The following is a 22,641-nucleotide window of genomic DNA, read 5'->3' on the forward strand; positions in this document are numbered from 1 at the left end:
GCCACCTGCTACTGCTTGGCCATGCCATGATGCGTCCTCTTGGCCCCTCTTACCCATATGAATGAATGTTTCTTCTTTAAATCCTTGGTTGTTGGACTTCCACACAGTTTGATTTTCTGGCAGTCCCTAAGAAGAAAGTTGTGAATTCCAAAAAGCCTTCTTAGTGCAGTCTTCATATCATTGTTCCTAAGGCTGTAAATGATGGGGTTCAGCACGGGAGTCACCACTGTGTAAAATACAGCTGCAACCCTATCCTTAACCCCTGTGTGTGGTGAATGGGGACAGAAGTAAACACCGACTTCTGTACCATAGAACAAGAAGACCACAGTGAGGTGGGACTCGCAGGCAGAGAAGGCCTTTTGCCTGCCAGAGGCAGATGGGACCCTGAGAATGGTGGAGATGATGTGTGCATATATCAGGATAACCAGGGAGCAAGGGCCAGTAACATGGAGGCCACAGTGAACAGGGCTACCTGGTTGGTGCTGGTGTCTGAGCAGGAGAGCTGCAGCAGAGGGAGCATGTCACAGAAGAAGTGATCTATGGTGCTGCCTGCACAGAAAGAAAGGCTAGCATGAGCAGGGTGTGTAAGAGGGCAGTGAGGCTAGAGAGAATCCACCATGCTATGAGAAGGAGCACAAACACAAGAGGACTCATGAATGTGGAATAGTAAAGGGGCCTGCAGTTAGTGAACACAGCAGTCATAGGCCATCATTCCCAAGGTGCCCAACCTTTTGGCATCTCTGGGCCACACTGGAAAAAGAAAAGTTTGGGCCACACATTAAATACATAAACACTATCAAAAACTGATGAGCAAAGAGAAGGTTTTAAGTAAATTTACAAATTTTTTGTTGGGCTGCATTGATAGGCCTGCATGCAGCCTGCAGGCCATAGTCTAGACACCCCTCAGGCCAAGAGGAAGTCATCTAGTACACCAATTATCATGAAAAACTGCACCTGAGCCAAGCCCCCACCATATGATATGGTCCGACTATGTGTTTGGATGTTTGCCAGCATCTCAGGGATTGTGGTGGAAGAAAAGGAGGCATCATCAAAAAAGAGGTTGGCCAGGAAGAAGTACATGGGGGTGTGAATGTAAGGGTCAAAGCCGATGGCCAGGATGAGCAGATTCCCCAACAGAGTGATCAGGTAGGTACCTGATCAGGAAGATGCCAAATAGGAGAGGCTGCTGCTCTGGGCTCTCAGAGAGGCCCAACAGGAAGAACTCAGTGACAATGGACTGTTAGATTCTGTTCATGCCACCATTCTTTATAGATAAAGAAAAAAGAGACACAGGAAACTTGCTGAAAAAGTAATGCTTGTGGCCCTCAATGACATAATCATATTTTATTCAGGAGATTAGACTATACAAGTCCCTACACCCTCCCTCCTGGGTCTCCCCTAACTCTTCCCTACTCCTCAATTTACCTGGTAAGGGAGAGTAAGCAGGCAAAGAAATTAAAGCACAACAGCAAAGTGGTAGATATTAGTGGGAATGTGAGTTCCAGCTACTTCCATCCTTGCTACATAGCATACAGGCATTAGGAACTGCCATTTGCTGAACCCAAGGCACTATACATTGAAGCATTGAACTGAATACTGTATGAAGCACATGGTTTTATTATCTGACATCCCAGATGAGTTACACAAGGCTCAATGATATTAAGTCACTTGCACAAAGTCACAAAGAAGAGAGTATATACAGTGTGGACTCTGAAGCTATCTCCCAAGTCCTTAAGCACATTCACCTCTGAGCTTAACCTCTTCCTTACCAGGAGGCAGACATAGGTGACTTGTGCTCTGTAAGGGAATAGTTCCCACTGCTCATCTCAGGATGTCTGGGCCAGAACAGAGGGACACTGACTGCATCTGCCCCTTTCTCGGTGCACCCACCTTATTGATCTGGCCTAAACAGCATTCACCACTTAAGTAACCCACCCTGTGCCTGTGTTCTCCCTTTTGGTCTCAGAGGATCATGCTTCAGCATGCAGGGCTCTTCTTAGCCTATAGCAATTGAGAAGGTTGAAAGGACCCAGCCCTGCTGGCTCCATTGAGCCAGCTACAGAGCCATAGTCCAGATTACAGTGGTGGGTGTTAGACACAAATGTGCACATTGTCACAGAACTATTTCTAGGTTCTGGGCCTCTGGAGTATAATTCCCCTAGCTGATCCTCAGAGACAAACATGGTGTAATTGCTCCAGCTGCATACTTTGGCTCCCTAGGCCAGCGCTCAACCAGGAGCACAAGAGGAGAGAGTACAGAATGTATCTATGTGTTTGCATCTGTGCCCAGGGATGCATGTGTCTCTCTAATCTTGGTGTGATGGCTGCTCTCAGGTATCTTCTCAGAAAACTGGAAACTGTGCCAGAAGGAGGCCAAGACCAGAAGTAAAGGTTTGGCTCCAAACGTGGCCAAAAGATTTTCAGGCCCTGCTACCTTGAGGGAAGGGTTGTTGTTAGACTTCTATGATCCTTTGGATTTCAGGTTGTTGCTAAAAGGGTGATTAGCTTAGACAGCTGGTTTCTATCCACCGAAACAATCCTTGAGAAACCGAAATCAACCAAAAATCTAGGAAATGATAACAATAATATTAAAACTGAGAAACCCCATGAGGATAAGGAAGACGATCATGAGCTGGAATAGAATGTGGGGGCAGAAAGCTAGGTTGAGAATTGGACTAGGGAAGAAGTCTATTGTTGCTCTATGAGGTGATATTGGGGGAAAAGTTAATTCAAAGACCCAGACTCTAAGGGTAATAGGGGGAAAACATGGTGCCTTGCAGCACAAACAATTCAGAAAAGTGGCTCTGATGGCTTATGTATAAAAGGGCTGGCAGTGACTGGGGGTCCTCTTAAGGGTCATGGCATATCAGCATACTAAAAGGCTGCCATCCTACCAGCTTAGGCACTGGGTCCATAAAGCAAATACAGCAGCAATAATGGGGTATTTCCCTAATCCTGGTGACAGAAAGTAAGATTACCTGGAAGAGGCAGTTTACAACCAGGAACTGGGTAAAGAAGCCCCCTTTTAAGGATGTCCTATAACAACTCAAAAAATAACAATACAGCTAAAAACTAAAACAGAGGTCCAATATTTAACTTGATTGAAAATTCAAAATCTATTGAAGACTTTATGCAACTAGCAAATGAAGGTATGCATGAAATGGCTCTTGCACCTATATAGTTCTGGCTCAGAATTACCTTTAATTTCTGCTGAGATATGCTATTTGGCTGGCATACCTTGTGATTTTCAAGTTAACATTGAATTCCCTCATATTCTCGAGTATTAAAAGGATTCATTTCACTTATGGAAATGGGCATGCCAGATCCACCCAACCAAACATTCACAGGTTCGTCTCTGATCTTTCTTTTGCTCCACTGGGTGTTCATGGCACAAAGAATAGCCCACATTGCTGCTGCAGTCATTAATGCACATGCCTCACCAAATGGAAAACTTTGGAAGAAGATCATCAGTTATTGAGGAAAAATGGTATGATACAATGGGTGTATCACTTTGCCGAGCACCCCAGTGGGGAAGCCCTCACCAGTCCTGAGCAGACTACCACTGACACTGACGTCTGGCAGCTATTCCTCAGGGAGCACCAGCAAATTCTAAGTCTTCCCTGCCCCCTTTACTTAGTCAAGCCCACTGGAGGACTGCTGGGACATCCTCGATCAAGAATGGAACACAAGCACATCAGCACAACTGGCTAAACCCCAGGCAGTTACTTTGGCATTGGAAGATGCCCCCGGAAACAACTGGCCCCAATTAAACATCTTCAACAATGGCTACCATGATTTGGTCCAGCCAATGGCAACATTTTATCATTCAGGTTGTCCTCTTCGGGGTAAAAAGCTCTGGAAATTCCTTGCCTCTCAAATATCTGAGAGAAAGGGAAGTTTGCCTACAAAGGAACAGTAGTCATTAATCAGCAGACTTAATAGCTACACTGAATGTATAAAGACACTGAAATATTTTTAATGCATAAAACCAATATTTTGAACCCAATATTTTATACCCAGCAAATTGCCATTCAAATGTAGAGACATATTATATTCTTAGATATATAAAGACTCAGTAGGTGTGCCACACAGAGACTTGTGGAAAATACACCTACATTAAAATAGGATATAATGCAAGATGTATGGAAGTTGAAGATGGTCAAATATCTTGATAAAATGTGGGGGTTTTAAAGGCTTAAACTAAAAATGAGAGAGCATATTTATTAAATCATAATTAAAATTTGTACAAATCATTATCAAAAGACAATCATTACGATAAAAATTAGCAGACTCTTTTTATAAAGAAGATACAGGAGTGATGAAAATGTGCTTAACATCATTAACAACTGGGGAAGTGTTCATTAAAACCACAGTAAGATACATTTCATATGCTCCATAATGACAAAAATGTTAACTCTAAGATTTCTAGTGTGAGAGAACATGTTGTTTTCTGACTTATCTACCTGAGAAAACCAAAGTCTAGACAGGATACGTGAACTTCATAAAATCACAGAGCAGTTCACTTGGAGTTTGGGGACTGGGATTGGGCAATGAAGCAAGGCTTTTCTCACAATCAATATTTTAGGGACCAGTATTCCCAGATGTCTTTGAAACTTCCATCAGAGAGCTCTGGGGACTGTGCCGGAAACTGCAGGTAGATAACTTTGTTTTTCTTGGAATCCTAGGCAGGCTGGCTGGCTGGCTGAGGACTGAGAATACCCTGCTCTCATTTCTCCTTCCTTAGAGCAGATGAGGATTCCATGTTCCAGGGTCCTTTATGCCTTAAATTTAGGGGGAAATGCTGTCTTTCCATCTGGTCATCAAATACAACTTCTTCAGTCTTGACAAGTGAGAAGTGACAACAGGATAATCAAACAGCTATCTTAACATGAAGAAATAAGGAGCAATTCTTGGCCCAACTCAGGACTAACAGTAAGTTATTGGCTATACGCCCCCTTTCCCAGTTAGTCAGGAAAAGCAGAGTGATCCATAGTTCCAGGAATCCTGTTTTTGGCATCAGTTGTAGTGCTGAACTGGGACAGGGTACAGCAGATCTTTGAGATCTTTTTACTCATTCATCAATAAAATAGTTGACTTAATGTCCTTTGGTTCCTAAAGGGTGGGGTGGCAAGGTAGCTTTGATCCAGAGGACTATTCCCCCAGATTATGAATTTGACCCTCTGGTCCCTGAAACTAGTTTCCTAAAACCTCCATGTACTCCTGAGAGGGGCCTGACATGTGGATGGAGCATGTCAGGTTGTGATGGCTGTTTTCAAATATGTAAATGCAAGAGAATTGGAGAAACATTTTTCAGCACTGGGAAGGGGCATGTGAAGATACGTTCATGTTAAATCTGAGTGCCAAGCATTCATTTTCTCTACATTCTTTTTAAATTAAAACAAAATAATATTTAGTTCAAATGTAAGATATAAACAAACCATGAGTCCAGTACTTGTGAAAATGCACAATTGATCACTAATTCAACATCCACACTTAGCATAATGTCTCTAGAGCAGAAGCTCCTTCCTTCTCTCTGCTGTGTAGAATTCCATTATGTAAATGTACCATGGTTTTTTGATCTATTCATTTACTGATGGGCACTTAGGTTGCTTCCAGAACTTGGCTATTGTAAATTGTGCTGCTATGAACACTGGGGTGCATAAGTTCTTCTGGATTGGTGTTTCAGGGCTCTTAGGGTATAATCCCAACAGTGGTATTGCTGGGTCAAAGGGCAGTTCCATTTTCAGTTTTCTGAGGAAATTCCATACTGTTTTCCATAGTGGTTGCACCAGTCTGCATTCCCACCAACAGTGCACTAGGATTCCCTTTTCTCTGCATTCTCTCCAACACTTGTTTGTTGGTTTGTTTATGATGGTCATTCTGACTGGTGTGAAGTGGTATCTCATTGTGGTTTTAATCTGCAACTCTATGAAAGCAAGGCAGTGAGAGACAAATACCATATGATCTCACCTTTAACTGGAACATAATCAACAACAAAAAAAGCAAACAAATATAACTAGAAACACTGAAATTAAGAGCAATCTAACAACAGCTAGAGGGGATGGGGGAGGGAGGAGTGGGGGGATGGGTTTTCAGGAACTACTATAAAGGCTTACACAGGGTCAAAACCAAGGTAGGGGGGGTGGAAGCAAGGGTGGCAGGTGGGTTTGGATGGGGTGAAGGGGAGTGGTGGGGAGAAAATGCAGATGACTTTAATTGAACAATAATAAAGTAACTAAAAAATAAAAAACAACATCTGCAATACTTTTTTTTCATTTTCACAATTTTGAACACCTTCTATACTAGAATGTATGCTAGGCAACCTAAAATCTTCACATAATAGTCATCTGTTTTATTAACTATCTCTATAAGTAAAAGGAAATGCTAGTAACTAAACAGTATCACCACCTAGTTTCATCATAGCTTAACATGTCATTTTATAGCCCACCCATCCACTGATTTAGTCAACAGATAATTACCAAGTATGTACTAAGAAAAATACTAGATGAATAAAGATGAGTCCCTGCCACTGAGGGACACAGTGTAATGGAGATAAGTAAGAAATTATAAGGCAGTGCATCAAGTGTTCTACCAGAGACCCATAAACAGGACCGCGGGAGCACAGCAGATAAAGCAATGAACTCTAACAGCCCCAGGTGTTGACACCTGAGCTTCTGCCAGGTGGAGAAAAGGAGAAGACTTTCAGGAAGATGGAACAGCTAAGCATGCTGGTAGGACGTGATGAGTTGTTTGAGGACCGTAAGTGGATTCATGGGCAAGAATGTTGAGTGGTATGTCATTTGGGGAAGTGCTATTGGATAGACTGATGGAGACAGAATCATGAAGGGTTGGCTATTAATGATAAGAAATAGCATTGATATTTTCTTGATGTGAGCAACAAGACACCTTACAACAGCCTATGATGACATAGACTCAGTTATCTCCACAGAGGGAAACTACAGCTCAGAGAAGCTAAATGAATTACTCAAGCACATTATTAAGTTTGATATAGAAGGCAAATTAAAATTTTATTAGTAAAGATAGATTTTTTTCTTTATGCAACCTGAATATTCTCCTTGAAAGCACACAGATAAGTCTAATGTAGTGGTTTTAAGTGTGCAGATACAGTGGGAATTCCATTTTGGGGGGAGAATAGGAAATGCTCCCCACATGATTGTGACACATTCCTCCAGCTTAGACCCTTGGCCAGAGTGTCAGACCATCTGTCACAAAAAAGGTTGAAACCATACGACATACCGTTTTCCAAAAACCAACTGTTTTATGTTTTATTAGTTTATATGTCCAGAATATCAGAATTCTGAGAATATTAATTCATTTTGTACATTTTCATCTGGGATCAGTGTCACTGTTTATGCTTATGCTTCTAGTAACTAATGAGATTCCTGAAGGTTAATTTACCCTTGATCAAGAAAAGTGAAAACTATAATAAATGTTCATTTATTTATTTGCAATTCTCACTGTAAAGGTGATACAGTTGAAAAAATGTAACAGAATATATCACTGTATTTTCTGCTGTATGAAAAGCTCCCAAATCTGGATCTAGCTGCAGTTAGGGATGGGGGTGGGGAGAGAGAGAAAAAGACAGACCAGAAAGAAAAGAATCTGGGCCTCTCATGCAAAAATCGTGGTCTGAGACTTTAGCTTCACCAGTGTAGAAATGGGACATTACCCAAGCACGGGACTGGAGTGGACTGATTCACATCAATCACACTCACAAAAGATTGATGCATAAGCCCAAATACCAAATACCCTCATTTGCCATGAACTATAACTGTCAAATTGAATATTTAAATCTTCTAACATGATGGACATGTTAACTTGATTTTGGTGATCATTTTACCTTGTATCTGTAATCATGTATTAAATATATTAAAACATCACACTATATACTTAAATATATATAATTTTTATTCATCAGCTATATCTTAATAAGGTTCGAGTGAATGCATGAATGAATGGATTTGCTGAAGGTGCATTTTCTCCTTATTGGAAATATGCAGGAAGCTGAACTAGAGTCAGAATGTGGTTTGGTGAACACTGAAAAGCAGCATAGCAGAAGAAAGATCTTAGGCTTCTGACTCACACAATTTTACTTCATTTCCTAAGGTGTGGCCTTTGGCAAGTTTCTTAACCTCTCTGAACTTCAGCTTCTACATCTATCTTTAAAGTAAAGATACTCATAGCACCTCTGCACAGAGTTACCACTTAAGAGAATCTAGTGGCCGGAACATGGCTAGTGCTCAATCAGTGTTCTTCTTAGTATTCTGATGTCTTCACTGAATCAGAGCAATGGATCTGGATTACATAAACTTTTTAAATATAATTTTTATTTAATTCTTGTTCAAGTACAGGTTTCTGTCTTATATTCCCAACCCTGCCCGCCGCCTGCCCCGTGCTCCCCACCTCCCTCCCCTTTCCACCCCCCACCCTTAGTTATTGTCCATGTGTCCTTTATACTTGTTCATGTGAGTCCATTCCCTTTTCCCCTATGATTCTCTCCCCTCTCCCCTCTGGACCCTGACAGCCTGTTCCATATTTGACTGTCATTGGTCGTATTTTGCTTGCTTGTTTGGTTTGTTTAGATTCCTGTTAACGGTGATATCATATGCTATTTGTCTTTCACAGCCTGGCTTATTTCGCTCAGCATAATGCTTTCCAGCTCCATCCATGATGTTGCAAAGGGTAGTAGTTCCTTCTTCCTTTCTGCAGCATAGAATTCCATTGTGTAAATGTACCATAGTTTTTTGATCCAGTCATTGACCGATGGGCATCTAGGTTGCTTCCAACTCTTGGCTATTGTGAATTGTGCTGCTATGAACATTGGGGTGCACGGGTTCTTTTGGATTGGTGTTTCAGGATTCTTAGGATATACTCCTAAGAGTGGAATTGCTGGGTCAAAAGGCACGTCCATTTTTAGTTTTCTGAGAAAATTTCATACTGTTTTCCATAGTGGTTGTACCAGTCTGCAATCCCACCAATAGTGAACTAGAGCCCCCTTTTCCCCACAACCTCTCCAGCACTTGTTGTTTGTTTCTTTGTTTATGATAGCCATTCTGACTGGTGTTAAGTGGTATCTCATTGTGGTTTTAATTTGCATCTCTCTGATAGCTAGCGATATCGAGCATCTTTTCATGTGTCTCTGGATCCTCTGTATGTCCTCCTTGGAGAAATGTCTGTTCAAGTCCTCTGCCCATTTTTTGATCGGGTTGCTTGTCTTCTTTGAGTGGAGTCGAGTGAGTTCTTTGTATATTTTGGAGATTAAACCTTTGTCTGAGGTATCATTGGCAAATATGTTTTCCCAAACAGTTGCTTCTCTTTTTATCTTGATACTGTTTTCCTTAGCCATGCAGAAGCTTTTAATTTTGATGAGATCCCATTTGTGTATTCTTTCCTTTATATCCCTTGCTCTAGTGGACGTGTCAATAAAAATATTGCTGCGTGGAATATCTGAGATTTTCTTGCCTATGCTCTCCTCTAGGGCTTTAATGGTTTCCCGGCTTATATTTAAGTCTTTTATCCACCTTGAATTTATTTTGGTGTATGGTGTAAGTTGGTGCTCAAGTTTCATTTTTTTCCATGTAGCTGTCCAGTTCTCCCAACACCATTTGTTGAAAAGGCTGTCTTTACTCCATTTTATGTTATTGCCCCCTTTGTCGAATATTATGGATTACATAAACTTAACATCTAGTATTTACTATTTATGAGATTCCTGGTGTAGCTTCACTGTGGCTGCTATGGAAAATAATGATATCCGAGTCTCAAATAAAAAGATCTTCTCACAATAGGGCTAGAAACAAACTAAGGTGCAGTTTGGGGAGATGAAATAAGGATTTGACCCCTTCTGTTTAGGTTCACAGTAAATCAATCTAATATCTAAACACAAGAAAGCCTTGTGAGAGCAAAGGAATCAGAGTCTGGAATATACTGTCTAAAGCTTAGATTTTTAAAAAAATCCAGATGAAGAGGTTCAAACTAGGTGGAGAAACACAGGTGAGTGAAGAACATCAATGCTGGTAGGGAAAAAGCACAAGTAATTCCCAGCCATGTTGGAGGGAACTGGAGCAGTATTGTATGTGCTTCCAAGAGCCTTTTCTTTGCGACAGCTGGGGAGATTTTAAAGGGCCTGCATGGACTGGGCTAGGATGAGAAAGTCTTGCTCTGCCACTTTTTATTTTCTTCACACAGGGTCAAAGACATTTGATTTTTGGTCTCCTACTCACTTGTCAGAGATGCCTTTTCAGAGATTACACCCTGGTCAACTTGTCAGAACCCCCCAAATCCCCAGATAGGCTTCTGGGTGGTCACCTGGATTAATTCAATGAATCACATCCATCATACTTTTAAAGTAATCTTTTAATTACAAAGATAACATATCCTGGTAAAACTGAAGGCAACACAGAAGGCAGCACCCACAACCTTTTGACCCATACTCACTTCTCAGAAGTAAATCCTATTGATCTTTAGAATGTATTCTTTCAGTGTCCTTACTCATAGACATTTATGGTTTAATTTTACAAATATAAAATTATAAACATACATACTCTTCTGAAATTTTACTTTTAAAAAATATTTCAAATTAATTATATAATTATTGTATTTAGAATTCTATATTACCACATTATATATACTATTAATTATTTTCATTGTGATTATGTGAATGCTGTTTATTTAATTATATAATTATTCAGGGGCATTACCATTGCTTGGTGTCTACTGACAGGATGTGTACAACCCAGAGCACATGGGGACAGCTGAAACCACTGGAAGGAGCCTGGGATATCTGGTCAAGTGATGACACCAGCCTTAACTTCACAAATTGTCTTTTATAATGTGCACAGTTATAACTTCAAGCTTTACCAAACAGAACTGTCTAAACCACATAATTTTTTAGGGGTTCAAAAAATTTCAACACAGCAGCATTTTACTTTTTTGCTATTTACAGTTCATATAATTTATTTCACACAGAATGGCAGACATGGAGAGAAGAAATCAGACCAGCATCTATGAGTTTCTTCTCATGGGCTTCTCTGAGCAGCCAGAGCAGCAGCCTCTCCTGTTTGGGCTCTTCCTGTGCATGTACCTGGTTGCCGTCCTGGGAAACCTCCTCATCATTCTGGCCATCAGCTCTGACATGCAACTCCACACCCCCATGTACATCTTCCTGGCCAACTTGTCCTTCTCTGACATTGGTTTCATCTCTACAGTAATTCCCAAAATGCTAGATAATATTGGCTCAGGAAGCAAACTCATTTCTTACAGTGAATGCCTTACACAGCTGTATTTCTTTGGCTTATTTGCAGATCTGGACAACTTTCTCCTGGCTGTGATGGCACTTGACCGCTATGTGGCCATCAGCCACCCCCTCCATTATGCTATGACCATGAATGCCCAACGCTGTATCCTGTTGGTGGGTGGGGCATGGGTGGTCACTACCCTCCATGCCCTAGTACATACCCTCCTAGTGACCAGGCTCTCTTTCTGTGGCCCCAATATCATCCCCCATTTCTTCTGCGATCTGGTCCTCCTCCTGAAGCTGGCCTGCTCCAGTACTTACGTGAATAATCTGATGCTCTTCCTTGTGGCAGGAACACTGCTAATTGGACCCTTTGTCTGCATCCTTACATCTTACTTTTACATTGCATTGGCTGTTCTAAGAATTGATTCCTCAAAGGGTAAGCAAAAGGCCTTCTCCAACTGTACCTCCCACCTCTCTGTGGTCTCTCTGTTTTACGGTACAGCTATTGGGGTCTATTTATGTCCTCCATCATCCTCCTCAGATGGAAAGGACAGAGTCTTCTCAGTGATGTATACCGTGGTCACCCCCATGCTGAACCCTTTCATCTACAGCCTGAGAAACAGGGATATGAAGGAGGCCCTGGGAAAACTACTCAGAAGAAAAACACTCCAACAGTCTTTTTAGGACCTTAACGTCATCACTCCAAGCCTCAGAACTGAGAGTCAAAATTGGGCTCCCGAGTGCCCAACCACTGTAACTTCTCTGAACCTGACACTTCTCTTTCTCTCGTGTTTACATTTCAAAGTGCAGATTGATATCTGAAGACAGGGAGGGGACCAGTGATACCAGTAACCTCCAACCACCTTTATGAAGTGCCCTTGCTTTGAGTTAGTTTACTGCCCACTGCCACATGGTTCTTGTTTATTTTTACTGGATGGTTAAGAGAAGTCCACATATGGGGCTTGTACACATGTAAAATGAAAATAAAAGTCCAAATTTTTGTTCAGCTCCAGTTATAAAGGAACTATGGAAGACAGATAACTCTAACCCAGGAATAAAAGATTCATCATGTCTAGTAGAATGAAATACAAAGGAGATAATTGGATACTCCACACTTAAACAGGCAGTGTTCTACAGAAGAATGAAGCTTTAATTTAAGTCCTGGATTCCAGGGCCATTAATGAACTGTGTGACTGTTACATAATCACTTGATGTCTCTGAGCCTTGGTTTCCCTATGTTCAAATTAAAGTAATTGGATTACGTTAGTCTAAGCCCCTTCACACACCTTTGTTTTAATTATATTTAGTGTTACAGTGACAAGAACTCAAGACTTCAAGTCAGAACCGAAAGCCTCCTACTTGCATACTATGTAACTTGAGGCACATTCATTATCTCAGTCCTTGTTTCTTTTTCCTGTAAACCTAGAAGAACAGCTACATCACAGGGCTCCTCTGAGTAACAGATACTACTCGAACTGATCACAGTTAAGTGCCAGATACACCACCCTTAGGCTGTTTCCCTATCTTGACTGCCATGAACAAGGCTACAAGGAACATGGGGCAATGTATGCAGTTACTGTGAGGTTAAAAGACATAAAAAGCATTTGAGCACTTCAAACAGAGTGCCTGACACATGGTAAACACTCAACATGTGTGCATTCAGTGATGTCTGTGTCCATATGTATTTCAGGTTTTTGAGCACTGACTGATACAAGATCTGATAAGAAATGCCACATTTTACTTTCTAGGGAAACTAATGATTTGTGTCCTCAGAATAAATACCACATAAGCAAAAGAAAAAATGTCCATCCAAGCTGGATACTGAGGACGGTTAGAGATTATGAGTCAGAAGGGAAACAAAGGAGAATATCAATATCTCCTTATCGCAGGAAGTAGAATTTTTAAAAACCACAGTAACCACACAGAAAAGGTGGGCAAAGATGTAGTTGGAAAATTCAAAGAAGAAAAAATAAAATGGTCAAGAAATTGTCCCCAGTAATTAGGAAAATAAAAAGGAAAACTTTCACCAAGTATCGTTTCTTTTCCCCTCATCGGGCTGGACGACAGCGAAGTGTTTGCAAACAGTGCTACCAGGCTATGGAAAAGGGCATTCTCATGTGCCCTCGAAAGTGAAAAATTGCTTTTAACTTTCTCAAGGATAACCTGGTGGCACAGATGAAATTAAAAATGTCTGTATACTTCCCTCTAGCATTTCCATTTCTAGAAAATGTATGGTCACAAACATACCTGTACAAGAATATCCACGTAGTGCTGCTTTTGTAATAGCCGCCCCACCCCCTAAAAAGGAGATAAATGGCATGAGTAGAGAAATGTGTATATCTTCCAGTCCATCTATAAAACACTTAAATGACGAGGTAGGCCTGATGGTGATAGGAGGACTGTGATAACTATACGAGATGAGAGAAACAAAGAAAGCTCCAGAACAAATGAACTCATTTTTGTAGAAACAAAACTGTACATATACATATGTGCACAGAAAAGTGCATGAATGGGGGTACATGTCAAAACACTAATGGAGCTTACCCCTGGAGAGGAATGGGAAAGGTGGGAAACAGACTCCATTCTCAATACGTATTTCACAGCTAAATATTTTGAAAAAGAAGAGTATATCATTTAAAAGAAGGCTACATCTTCCAGGATCCAGGCAGGGAGACACCCCATGCATGCCTCGACCGTATGTAAGTTTTCCTGGGCTTTCTTCTCAGTGCCAAATTTTGGAGCACACATCAGAGAACCCTGTGTCCAGGCTGTTCTCCTGGGTCCTGGCCACTCTCCTGGGATCAGCTGAGCTACCAAGCCACAGGCACTAATACTAATAGTGGAAACACTGCCTCGTGGGCCCCACGCCCTGGAGAAGGCAGTGAGTCCAGCCAATGACACACTCAGGACACTGTGCCAGGGGAACCACGGCATTCATGAAGGAGCACAAGCTCAGACCTCCCAGCGCCCTTCCCATATGCTCTTTCCTGCCCAAAAAGCAGAAGCACCCCCAGAAGCCAGGCTGTACTGCCCTTCGACTCCTTCCTGATGCCTTTTTTTCTTCTGTGCTGGGCACCTTCTTCTGTCTTCCCTGAGTGATGTCACATGCTGCCTGAGGGTGGATGGATGTGGCAGACCCATCCCGTTCCAGGCCAGCCAGGGGGCCACAGTAAGGTAAGTACCTGCACCTAGGGCTGCACACCCACACAGCAGTTTCTGAGCACCCCAAACAATTCCTACATAGGCTCCTAGGAGTTTCCAGAGGGAGGACCTTTCTCCAATTCGGTCCTTTGCACAATATTGTGCATATTGTGAAGTTTGTCTCTTAACTCCCTGAGTCGCCTTTTTTTATTCTTTCCCCTCACACTGCCTCTTCCCTATTCCACCCTCAGATATGCTGTCTGTTTCATGGGCTCTCTCCCCTTCCTTTACTAAAACTTAACCACTAAGAAAGAATAATTTAGAGAGTCAAAAATGTTCCACTCCAGGAAGTTATCCTGGATTCAAAGAGATATTCTGATGGAATTCCAAAGAGTGTCAATCAGTTGGGGAGGCATTATGGGTAATCAGGGTTGAATAATCTAAAAACCAGCCTCTGAACATGGCTGTCCACTTTGTCTTCTCCTAATAACTGCCCCAGACTTTTCTTTCCACTTCTAGAAATTATTGATCCAACACAGAAACTCAGAGAATGGACTATTAAAGTGCCTCCTCCATTTATAAAAGTCACTTTGGAATGAAAGGCAACTCTATTATCAGAAAGTCTGTCAGACTGTCAGAGTTATGGGGACCTATCTGTGACAGGGAACCTAAGTCCCTAGAGGAATGTAATGCAAACAGCTTCTCACTGCTTCGTAAGATTTGTTAAAGGTCTCTTACCTCCACAGTCTCTTTTGTTTTTTACAAAGCCTCTGGATTGACAGCAAATACTATTACCCCCATTTCCCACATGAAGAAACTGAGGCCCCCAAGAGTAAAGTGATTTTAAGGTCTCAAAGAAAATTTTTATGGCAGAATGAGACCAAAGGCCAAATATTCTGATTCCTGAATCAAGACCCATTCTCACACACCACACTACTGCCTCTTTTTCCATATCTTATATAAAGAAGGTTCTTCTCTGTTGGTTCTCATTCCTGGCTTCCTGCCCCTGTGCTGCACACATAATCCCCCACTGCCCCAAAAGAGCTGATATGCTGCAGTATGGGCCAAGCAGAATAATCTCTGTCAGCTACAAGGCAGATTAAGGAAGACTCCAAGGTTCCAGGCAACTCACCCTCCAACCACTTCTGGGGCCCTGTCTCACCTTATGGGGAGCTTTGTCACAGGAGTTCTATGGACACTGGCACAGGTAGCAGCCATGGCTCACTAACTGTCAAGCAGAGCCGAGTCCCTTTCTTAGGCCTTCCCTAGAACTGAGCAGAGACCTCCCACATTTCCTGAACCACAAACTCAGCACCACCTGATCCGATCTGGAGAGTGTAATCACAACAATGGACTAACAAGGGGAACCAGGCACAGGGCAAGAATGAAACACAGGTGTTAAATGGGTGAGGTGGGATAGGAGCACCACTTCTGAGTTGGACAAATCTACGATCAACCTGGCTCCAATCCTATGCTATGTGACCTTGGGGAAGTTCATCCATTCCTCTGGTCCTTAATTCATGATCTGAAAATAGGAATTATAATATCTACTATAGTAGTAATTCTATAGGAAGGATTAAACTAGAAAAAAACATGATATTTTTCTTTCATGGCTTAATTCTATAGTAAGGATTAAACTAGAAAAAACATATTTTTCTTTCATGGCTTAATTCACTTAACATAACTTTTCTCTAGGTCCATCTGTGCTGTTGCAATATGTAAGAGTTTTTTTCTTTCTTACTGATGTGCAAAATTACATTGTGTACATGTACCATGGTTTTTTGGTCCACTCGTCTACTGATGGGCACTTAGACTGTTTCCAATCTTGACTACTGTAAATAGTGCTGCTATAAACATAAGGGTGCATATACTTTTTTGCTTTGGTGTTTTGGGATCCTTGGGGTATATTCCCAGAAATGGAATTGCTGAGTCAAAAGGGAGTTCCATTTTTAATTTTTCAAGGATACTCCATACTGTTTTCCACAGTGGCTACATCAGTCTGCATTCCCACCAACAGTGCACTAGCGTCTCCTTTTCTCCACATCCTTGCCAGCACTGTTGTTTGTTGATTTATTGATAATAGCCAGTCTGACAGGTGTAAGGTGATTCTCACTGAGTTTTTAATTTGCATTTCTCAGATGATTAGTGATTTTTAGCACTTTTCAAATATATGTAGAATATAATGAAAACAATAAATCAATGAGCAAGATAGTAACAGAAGCTTAGATACATAATACAGAGTGGTAGATGTCGGAAAGGCATGTGGGGGTGGGGCAGAATGAAAGATACTAAAGAGTTTAGCCAAAGAACATTTATACACAACCCATGGACATAGACAACGATATGAGTTTTGGCTTGGGGAGGGGCGGGGGTGGGGCAGGGTGGAGGTAGGAAAAGGGAGAAAAAGGAGGAATGACTGTAATAGCATAAAAAATAAAAATCAAATCAAAAAGGGAAACACGTTTGTTATGACTGTAAGAAAAAGAGAAGAAAAGAAAAACCATGATAGACATTTACCACTGGCCCAACACACAAGGCAGCACAGTAGAAAAGGAAGAAGCGGAGAGGAGGAAAGTAGGGACTGGTGTAGTCAGGGGAAGCTTAATAGGTGGCACAGCCAGGGGTTAAGAGCTTGCACACTGAGGTCAGATGGAACTGAACTCAAATTCCAGTTCTGCTACCTGCTAACGCTGTGACTTTGCACACGTTTGCACACTTTGCACTCTGAGCTTCAATTTCCTCCTCTGTAAGTTCAGGTACTAATACCTATATCACAGAATTGCTGTGATCACCGAATGCAAAACATATGTACAAAGCTCTTAGAACAATTCCTAGTTTACATTCAGTGCTCAGTTGCTCAGTAAATGTGGTTACAACTTTTAGTTCTCATTCATCACCATACCATACTGAAATCAATTCAGGATAGTTCAACAGCATATTATGATTTTCTATACTTTTATAATTGTACACCCTATTAAGTTGTACTGTGAGATATATAAGCAGACAGTCCAGGAGTGATGAATAAATCCATTTGCATAGGGAAGATGCTAAGTAAACCAAAGGGGCAGTGTGATGCAGCAGACACACACAGCACTCAGTATCTAGACATAGCATGAAGTCCACCCAGACCTTTACACTGACTTATGCTGAGTAAACCACTTCATGTCCCTATGCTTGGTCTCCTCATCCATGAACTAAGGGTAAGTGATTGTTGCAGCCAGAAGTGTCCTGACATTGCTGCAAGGATTATAGGAGACAATGCATGTGAAAGTACCTTACATAGAGGAAATTCTTGATTGTTTTCATTTTTTTGTCCCAACAACCTACTTAACTGTGAAGTTTAAGTATTCTTGGGATAGCCATGGACACAGCTCACTGGTGGACTACTAACTCTGACCTCCACCCAGAACGCTATGATTTATGGTCAGACCAAATCATCACGATTACCCTGATGAAACAGCAGACTCACAGAATTTTGCGTAATTCTGTGAACCACTTTTTAAAGACAGTGACAATGTGGAGCAGTTTCACTGTAGAGACACCTGGGTAGCAAAATACCGTCCTCACCCTCAAAATCTGGAGCCTCTGTGTAGACAAGGCTGAAAAATTGATAGGTGTAATTGGTGCCATTTACTGAACGCCTGCCAAGGAACAGGCACTCTCATTTAATCCGCATAACAAATTTATGAGTAATGAGCTATTGAAATCCCCCTATTTTACAGATGAGAAAACCTAGGCTCATAAAGGGAATACAACTTCCTTAAGGTCATACGGCTGTTAAATGAAAGAGCCAGGGTTCTAGCCCACTGCACAGTGCTGCTGCTGTTGACTGACGTTTAGATTTAATGTTGAACAATAACAGACTTGTCCTTTGAGATTCCAGAGTACCAAAAGCTGTCCAAGTAATATGACAGTAACTAGTGTTGCATGTTATTGAAGATCATTTTTAATGATGTGCTGACAACTAGATTAGGTCTCCTTCTAAAAAACTGGAAACCCCTTGATTGAAAAATGAATTTGTTATCTGTTAATTAAAGTCATTCATTTTCTTAGTATTTCTAATTTTCCCTTCATCTGGTTCCTTGGAGGTTTTTATAGCCTGAGCCTGCACACTCAGTAAGACTTGGATGGATTACAGTATGTCTTGAATTTGTTAGGTGGAAGACAGAATAATGTCACTTCAAGGTGACATCTTGAAGATAAAATTATTTTAGAAAAGAGAAATACAAAAGCTGAGAATCTGGATACTGATTCTCCTAAAATCATGTCTGTGTACTCTTTGAGAAGTCGTTGGGTAACACCTGGGGTCTGCATTCCCCAAAATAGAAATTGCTGGGCAAATGACCTCTGAAATCCTTTTTAGCTATCAGATGCCTGGGTTATATAGCCCATCAACAGGTCTTATTACTGTGAATGAGATGCCTTGGTTTTAATCTGAATAATCATGTTATACAGTGTCACTAACACAACGTTCAGAGCCAAATGAACGTGATGTTAAGTTCGGATTTTGCTCTTCATGAGTTTCACTTTTCTATACCTTAGTTTTCTAATTTGTATAATAATAATAACAACAACAATAATAATAATGGCCTCCATACCTTTATTATAAAAATTAAGTGTCACAATGCAGCAAAGTCAAGGTAAATGTTCTGTGAATGTTAGCTATGGTGATAGTGATGATGTTAATAATACTGAAAATTTCATACCTCGTTATTGTGAGAAATAGTTAAATACTTGATCCCTTCATCAACACTATGTGTAGTTACACTGGAGCACAAAAGTAACTAAATGGCCTGCTCAAATGTCTAAGTCTATAAAAAATAATCCTTTTTGGAAAGTAGTATAGTGGTTCCTCAAAACAATTATAAATACAACTATCAGCCCTAGCTGGCATGACTCAGTGGATTGAGCACCAGATTGCAAAGCAAAGGGTCACCAGTTTGATTTCCTGTCAGGGCACATGCCAGGGTTGCAGGCCAGGTCCCCAGTAGGGGGCATGCAAGAGGCAACCACACATTGATGTTTCTCTCCCTCTCTCCCTCCCTTCTTCTCTCTCTAAAAATAAATAAACAGGAATAAGTATAAAGGACATATGGACAAAACCTGGGGGGGTTGGAAATGGGAGGGAGGTGGGGAGGGCTGCGGGGGTTGGCTGGGACGGGAGAACAACAATAAAAACATACATATTTAAAATAAATAAATAAATAAATAAATAAATAAATATGATCTGATATATAAAACAATAAAAATAAATTAACAAAATCTTTTAAAAAAATAAAATAGAACTACCATATAATCCAACAATTCTACTCTGGGTATTTATTTGAAGTAAACAAAAATGCTAACTTGAAAAGACATGTGCAATCCCATGTTCACTGCAGTATTATTTACAAGACAAGAGACAATCTGTCTTATATATACATATATATACACACGGATACACACAAAAGAATGAAACCTTGCCATTTGCAACAATACGTATGGACACTGAGGGTATTATGCTAACTGAAATAAGTCAGACAGAGAAAGACAAATACCATATGATCCCAGGGGACTCTAAAAAAATTAAAACTCATAGATACAGAGAACAGATTGGTGGTTACCGGAAGTGAAGGGTAGGGGAGGTAGGCAAAATGCATGAAGGGAGTCCCAAAGTACAAACTTCCAGTTATAAAATAAATAAGTCATGGGGATATAATGTACAGCATGATGACTAGAGTTAATAATACTATATTGCATATGGGAAAGTTGCCAAGAGAATAGACCTTAAAGTCTTTATCACAAAAAAAAACCCTGTAACTATGTACGCGAGTATATGAATGTTAACTAGACTCACCGTGGTGATCATTTCACAATGTATACAAACATTGGCTCTTTATATTGCACACCTGAAACTAACATAATGTTATATGTCAATTATGCCTCGATAAAAAAATGGTAATAATCCTTTTTGTTCTTTTGGCAACAGATGGACAACATCACTTGGACCAGCATATCTCATTTTGTTCTCTTGGGCATTTCTACCCACCCAGAAGAACAGATCCCACTCTTCCTTCTTTTTCTACTCATGTACACAATCAACATTTCTGGCAACTTTGCCATCATCACACTGATTATCTCTACTCCACGCCTCCACACACCCATGTACATCTTCCTCAGTAACTTGGCCTTGGCAGACATCTGCTTTACCTCTACCACAGTCCCCAAGATGCTGCAGAACATTTTCTCTCCTACAAAGACCATTTCCTACATGGGCTGCTTAGCCCAGACTTATTTTTTCATATGCTTTGCAGCCATGGAAAACTTCCTCCTGGCTATGATGGCCTATGACAGATACGTGGCCATCTGCCACCCTTTCCGCTACCCTATGATTCTGACCAAAATGCTGTGTTTGCAGATGGTGGCTCTGTGCCATATCCTCTCCCATCTTCATGCCCTGCTGCACACCCTTCTCATGGGCCGACTGGTCTTCTGTGCAGATAACAGGATCCCTCACTTCTTCTGTGACCTCTACCCTCTGATGAAGTTATCCTGCACCAGCACCCACCTCAACACCCTGATGATTCACACAGAAGGTGTTATTGTCATCAGTGGAGCTCTGGCCTTCATCATTGCCTCCTATGCCTGCATCATCTCAGTGGTCCTCCGGAGCCCCTCAGTCAAAAGCAAAGGGAGAGCATTTTCTACCTGTGGCTCCCACCTCATTGTGGTGGCTCTCTTCTATGGCACCCTCACATGTGTCTACTTCCAGCCTCTTTCCAGCTATTCAGTGGCCAAGGGTCGCATCCTGACAGTCATACACACAGTGGTGACCCCCATGCTGAACCCCTTCATTTACAGCCTGAGAAATGGGGATGTCAAAGGAGCCTTCAGGAAATGGAGGAGCAGAATATGGATTTCTGTCTTTAGATAAAACTCCAAAACAAAGTTCCAAGTTTTATCTGTGATTCTGGGGAAGCAGTTTTGTCCCTCACATATCTGTTTACTTTAAAACTTCCCAGAAATATCTAAATTAAGTATGTATTACAGATTTTTCTCATTGGATGTGGTCCTGAGATATCTCTTCAATGCAAAGCACATGAAACTATGTATTTAGTGTAAAACATTAGCATGGCTTTGATTATAACTGAGGTTGTTTTCTGGACCTGCCATTAAACACCAGGGCGCTAACTCTCAGAGTTAGTTAGATGCAGGGAACAAAAACCAATTCTCATTGATTCATGAAGGAAATGTTTATTAAAAGCATATATGGATTTTCCAAGAAGACTAAGCAACTAAGCTCAATAAAATTGAAAAGAACCACAGTCAAAATCACATCCCAGAATTGGTCTGATGAGTTCACTGCTATAGTCACCAAACTCTGTTCACTACCACATTGCATCCTCACCAACAACAGCTACCAGCAGTAGTCACTGGGTACAGCCCTCAGACGCCTCAACCAGAAGTGACTACCTCTAGAAAAAAACTGCCCAGTTCTTATTCTTTGCACCACCACATCTAGATTCAAAATAAGGTGGTATATGTGATTAGCCAAGTTATGGTCACTTGCCCACGCTCTAGTTCACAGGGAAACTGCTACTTGTACTTTCTTAGCTGCTTGTACTTTCTGTAAGATAGAGGGAGGTTCTGTCTCCCACCAAGATAAATGAAATGGGGAAATATTACAACATGGGAAAAGGGACATAATGACAAATGTCCAATGAATAAGGTCAGGAGTTATAGATGTTCCACAATTAAGCTCTGTCACAGTTCTCCAGCCAGCGTTTTCTTAAATTCACAAGCAGTACCATTCCGGAACAACTTAACTTTGTCTCAGCACACTCCTGATCTTTTCTATAGTTGACAATATGGAGCTTGTCTGTTTTATGGGTGTTTGTCTGCGGGCCGATCGATGCTGCTGCACATACAGAAAAGGTCCAAGAGCCATGATTTCTATTAAAATGTCAATTCTTCGGTTGTATGGGTGTAGGATCAAAAGGAAAAGGTGAGGGGGGCCTCCCAGGACACGGGGCAGAAGGTGGTTGATTTTAGTCCATTTGTCTGGATAAAGTTTCTATTTTAAGATACAAGTGATTATGGCACTGAGTTGAAAAGAAGCTAAAATTGTGGTAATTTAATTACCTAATAAATTAGAGAAAAGTTTCTTATAACCTATACAGGGTTTGGCAAAATTAGGTTTAAAGTTTTGAGTATGTGAAATAGTTTATTATTGTATTACTATATATTATATTATTTTCCATATG

The 22,641-nt window shown here is 41.0% G+C and overlaps 2 protein-coding genes across 2 annotated transcripts; both read left to right on the forward strand.

Moving 5' to 3' along the window:
• The first annotated feature begins 10,996 nt into the window (after nucleotides 1–10,996).
• LOC118980315 (olfactory receptor 1361-like) lies at nucleotides 10,997–11,941 on the forward strand. The gene has a single exon (XM_037036887.1). It carries the CDS (start codon nucleotides 10,997–10,999, stop codon nucleotides 11,939–11,941), a length of 945 nt encoding a protein of 314 aa, XP_036892782.1.
• An 8,417-nt stretch (nucleotides 11,942–20,358) lies between these two features.
• Nucleotides 20,359–21,730, forward strand: LOC118980208 (olfactory receptor 1Q1-like). The gene has a single exon (XM_037036693.1). It carries the CDS (start codon nucleotides 20,367–20,369, stop codon nucleotides 21,309–21,311), a length of 945 nt encoding a protein of 314 aa, XP_036892588.1. The 5' UTR covers nucleotides 20,359–20,366; the 3' UTR covers nucleotides 21,312–21,730.
• The last annotated feature ends 911 nt before the right edge of the window (nucleotides 21,731–22,641 follow it).

Source organism: Sturnira hondurensis, unplaced genomic scaffold, assembly GCF_014824575.4.
Source record: "Sturnira hondurensis isolate 20B ecotype Veracruz unplaced genomic scaffold, ASM1482457v3 Scaffold0022908, whole genome shotgun sequence".
NCBI lineage: Eukaryota > Metazoa > Chordata > Mammalia > Chiroptera > Phyllostomidae > Sturnira > Sturnira hondurensis.

Bases quoted from the DNA above. Each gene is read 5' to 3' on its own strand.
- LOC118980315 (XM_037036887.1), top strand. From the start codon at position 10,997: ATGGAGAGAAGAAATCAGACCAGCATCTATGAGTTTCTTCTCATGGGC.
- LOC118980208 (XM_037036693.1), top strand. From the start codon at position 20,367: ATGGACAACATCACTTGGACCAGCATATCTCATTTTGTTCTCTTGGGC.